General features: G+C 40.6%; 1 protein-coding gene across 6 annotated transcripts in view; it reads left to right on the plus strand.

Moving 5' to 3' along the window:
• Ociad1 (OCIA domain containing 1) overlaps positions 1-3,092 on the plus strand; it is a 20,348-nt gene extending 17,256 nt beyond the window's left edge. For all 6 annotated transcript variants that reach the window (XM_031342672.1, XM_031342670.1, XM_031342676.1 and 3 more), the window contains one exon: positions 2,602-3,092. In XM_031342672.1, coding sequence (XP_031198532.1) covers positions 2,602-2,639 — 38 coding nt within the window. In that variant the 3' untranslated portion in view covers positions 2,640-3,092. The remainder of the gene's footprint in view (positions 1-2,601) is intronic.
• The last annotated feature ends 753 nt before the right edge of the window (positions 3,093-3,845 follow it).

Below are 3,845 nucleotides of genomic sequence, written 5' to 3' on the forward strand. Positions count from 1 at the left end.
AAAAAAAGAGTAGGTGAAATGACTCAGCAGGTAGAGGCACTTGCCACCAAGCCTGATGACCTGCGTTTAGTTCCTGGGGATCTGATGGATGGTGGAGAGAAAGAACCAACTTCTGAAACCTGAACTCTGACATGATACAGCACACATGACAAATAATAAGAAACAAATTTTTTTTTTTAAAGACAAGATTTTCCCCTGTATCCCTGACTGTCCTAGAACTTATCTGTAGACTAGGCTGACCTCAAACTCTCAGAGATCTGCCTCTCTCTGCTTCTCAAGTGCCGGGATTAAATGCATGTGCCAACACTGGCAGCTAATAATTCTTAAAAAGTTACTTATTTCATAGTTCCCACTTCTCCCACTTTAAAGATTTCAAAGGGTATTTTGTGCAAGAAAACAAATCGTAGACAGTAAGATACAAAACAAGGGCAGCAGCGCTTTAGTACAGTGTTTGTCTTTACAAAGGATCCCCTGGGAACTGATACCTTTTCCCCAGCAGTGTGTCTGCGGCCTGATCAGGGTTAGTGACCAGAGGCTGATGACTGGCCATTAGTGGTATTTGAGCAAAATTACGGAGTCATAATTGAGTAATAAGATGCTTTTCTTGTATGTTTGTGTAACTGAAAGGGTTATACATCTTACAGGCAAGCTTTTATGGCAGTTCCAGAGGAGGAATTTTACTTTTTCTCTGTAATTAATAAACTTTAAGTTATCATTTAATTTTTTTGGACAGCAATATGTTAAAATAAAACTTTACATTTTTTATAACCATTTTTATTTAGAATTTTATGACTTCTAAAGAATGTCAAGGGCCGGGCCATGTTTTTCTGTGCGCTTATTTAAAAGTAGTTAGAAGTGCACAAGGCCCTGGTTTCTATATATAGCATAACAGAGTAATAAATATGTAATGGGTAAATAAACTATCAAAGGCAGGAGCAAGTCTTAGTGCCCCCTGGAGGACCGTGTACAGTAAAGTGCAGCAATGCATAGCAGTCCTTGGCAATTTAGAGCCAGGGCAGTGTCTAGTTGTTGACAGCTGCTTCATTTTACAGCTGCTTCTACAGCTGTGAGACTTCGTAATGTTGTTGTAAAATTCCGTTCCTTTGGAGTAGATATGAACCTGGCCTCGCTGTAGGCACGGCCTTTGTGCTAGCTGACAGAGGCTGGGTATAAGCCTGACTGACACACGAGGGCAGGAAGCACTCTGCCCCTTTTTATACTGCTTTGCTCCGTGTCTCATGGCGTATATTTGCACTCATGATTTACACAAGAACTATTGTATTTTATTTTATTTCACTCATTTTTTTAGTTTAGCAGGCTAGGGGAAGCTTGGGTGTACTTTTGGCGTTTGCTACATTTGGCGTGTGGAACTTGGACTGGACATTCTTGAAGTGCTGTTCCACGACACAGTAATAAGACACAGGGAAACATAGCTCTTTTCTTTCTAGAAGAAAACTGAGTTTTTTCTTGTGTTTTATGTTACAATTTAAAGACCTGCTATGAAGTTGTGATTTTTATTTTTCTAAAATGTTCTTAACTCTAGATAGAAATTTGGGCATTGGTACAGTGTAGACTCAGAATCATTGAAAGTATTAATACTTTGAGCTCTAAGCTGGGCAGTGGTGACTCATGCTGTGAGTCCCAGCACTGGGAGGCAGAGGCAGATAGAGCTCTTGAGTTTGAGACCAGCCTGGTTTATAGAGTGAATTCCAGGACAGCCACGGCTCTTACACTGAGAAGCAGCTCTGTTTTCTCAAAAACAAAACAAAACAAAAATTGAGCTTTATTTGGATTATTTATATTAGTATTTATTTCACTGGAAATGAAGATAGAAAGCATATTAACAGAGCAAATACTACCATACATCACAGGTTTGGTTATAAAGAACAAAGCAAACTGTTAGAACACTGGGGCAATGGACTGTGATCTTAGTGTGATTTCCTGGACTCTCAGAAGAGCCTGCATCTCTGCATTGTTAGAATTACCTTAGCTCACAGATGGAGGCTCTGGAGAAGAGGGACTAAAGCAGTGCTGCAGGGGATAGATAGAAAGGGCTGGGTGTAGCTAGGGTGCTTTCTCAGCTGCCGAGGCCCTGGCTTTCAGCAGCCTTGCCAACAGAAGGGGGGGAGGGTTGAAAATTTAAAGTGTAAGATGCCAGAATACGGGAAATAGTTTCTCCTTGTCATTTGACTGTTGATAGGCAGATTGGTTACACTTCTACTACTCTGCTTTTTATGCAAAGCAAAATTTTAGTTTATTAATTGTTTTTGTTTTTAAATGACTTCTTTGTAACTGTGTTTTGGTATGTGCCACATGCTCATTTAGGTGAATTTGTAAAGGCAAACACTCAGGCCTTGGACTTAAAACAGATCTTCAAATCTCAGTTCTTGTTAAGGCTTACACCTTGGGCAAGTTACTAATCAGCTTCCTCACCTGTAAAGTGGGGGTTGCACAGTTATGTCGTTTGATAACGGCATTTGTAGTCAGTCCCGTTACAGTTGACTCTCAGATTCTCTTATCACCCAGTCTCAGTGTCAGAACAGAGTTAACATACTGTCTTTGACTGTTTGGAATCATCTGTTATTTGTGCTTTTTTCCTAGTCAAAGTAAACAAATATGGAGATACTTGGGATGAGTGAAAGACTCCCATCATTGGACCTACTGAAGGCCATCCTTCCATATCCAGCTTCATCCAGGCAGTCGTTTGTACCTACATGCTTGGACTCAGCAGCAGATTTCATAAATACATTTAAAACGAAATCCTGGTGTGTGTGATTTAACATATGATGCTTTCCAGACTCAGATTTTATGTCTGCTGTTGTGTAAATGTACCGGCCTGGGCACGGAGAATGGTGGGTTTATGCCGTAGTTGTGTGCACTTGGTGAACTTGTTTTCAGTTACAGTAAGAGACTCATGAAACTCGACTGTGACTCTCAGCCCAGCCAGTGTGACGATTACTGATAGTGCATGTGGGGGGAGGGGGGCAAGCACACGCCTAGGGCTCAGCTTTGCATCAGTTCTTAAAAGGCTTTTCTCCACCATTTACTCGAGCATCTTAATGTTTGTGGTGAATAAAATGTAAAAACACGAAGCAACTGTCATTCACATTTTTATGGCTTTGTTTGAAATTTGCTAATGTGTTTTCATGTAAAGGTCTTAAGTAAGCGGTATTTTAAGCAAAAGAAATTTGCGATGCAAATAGACTCCAATGCACAGTAATAGCTAACTATCTTTAAGAAACACATAGTTTTTGTGTTAGCTTTTTGTCACTAGAACAAAATCTCTGAGACAACAAAGAAGAAAAGTCTTATTTGGCTGGTTCGGGCCTGGAAGCACGTGGTAGGTTGAAGCCATTCAAATCACCAGCAAGGGAACCAGAAGCTGCTGTTGCATAGTCGCCTTCCAGGGCCCACCATCAGAGCTCTGCATTTTACAGAAGGCCTCACCGTGCTCTCAAAGGTCTTACTGTGGCCTAATAGTGCCACACTCTGGGGATCAAGTCTTTAACACATTAACTTCTTCAGGGGACATTTCAGATCCTAACTAGCATAGATAGTTTCCACATTATGCTGTAGTTTTATTATTGACCTAAAGTTTATTTCTGGTTTGGGTGAATTGAAAATGTGGTCTTAGACCAGAATGTTTTAACTGTTACTATAAAGTAGCCCCCAAATTGGTAGCTTAAAGAGTCATGGCTGAGGTTAGTGGTATGGCTAATTCCAGTATTTGTGAGGCCAGGGCAGAGGGATTCAAGTTTGAGGCCAGGCTGGGGCTATAGTAATGATTACTCTAGATTAGCCTGTGGTACATAGTAAGGATTTCGTCTCAAAAACCAAAACAAATA

The sequence above is a fragment of the Mastomys coucha genome, unplaced genomic scaffold, assembly GCF_008632895.1.
Source record: "Mastomys coucha isolate ucsf_1 unplaced genomic scaffold, UCSF_Mcou_1 pScaffold22, whole genome shotgun sequence".
In the NCBI taxonomy this organism is placed as follows: domain Eukaryota; kingdom Metazoa; phylum Chordata; class Mammalia; order Rodentia; family Muridae; genus Mastomys; species Mastomys coucha.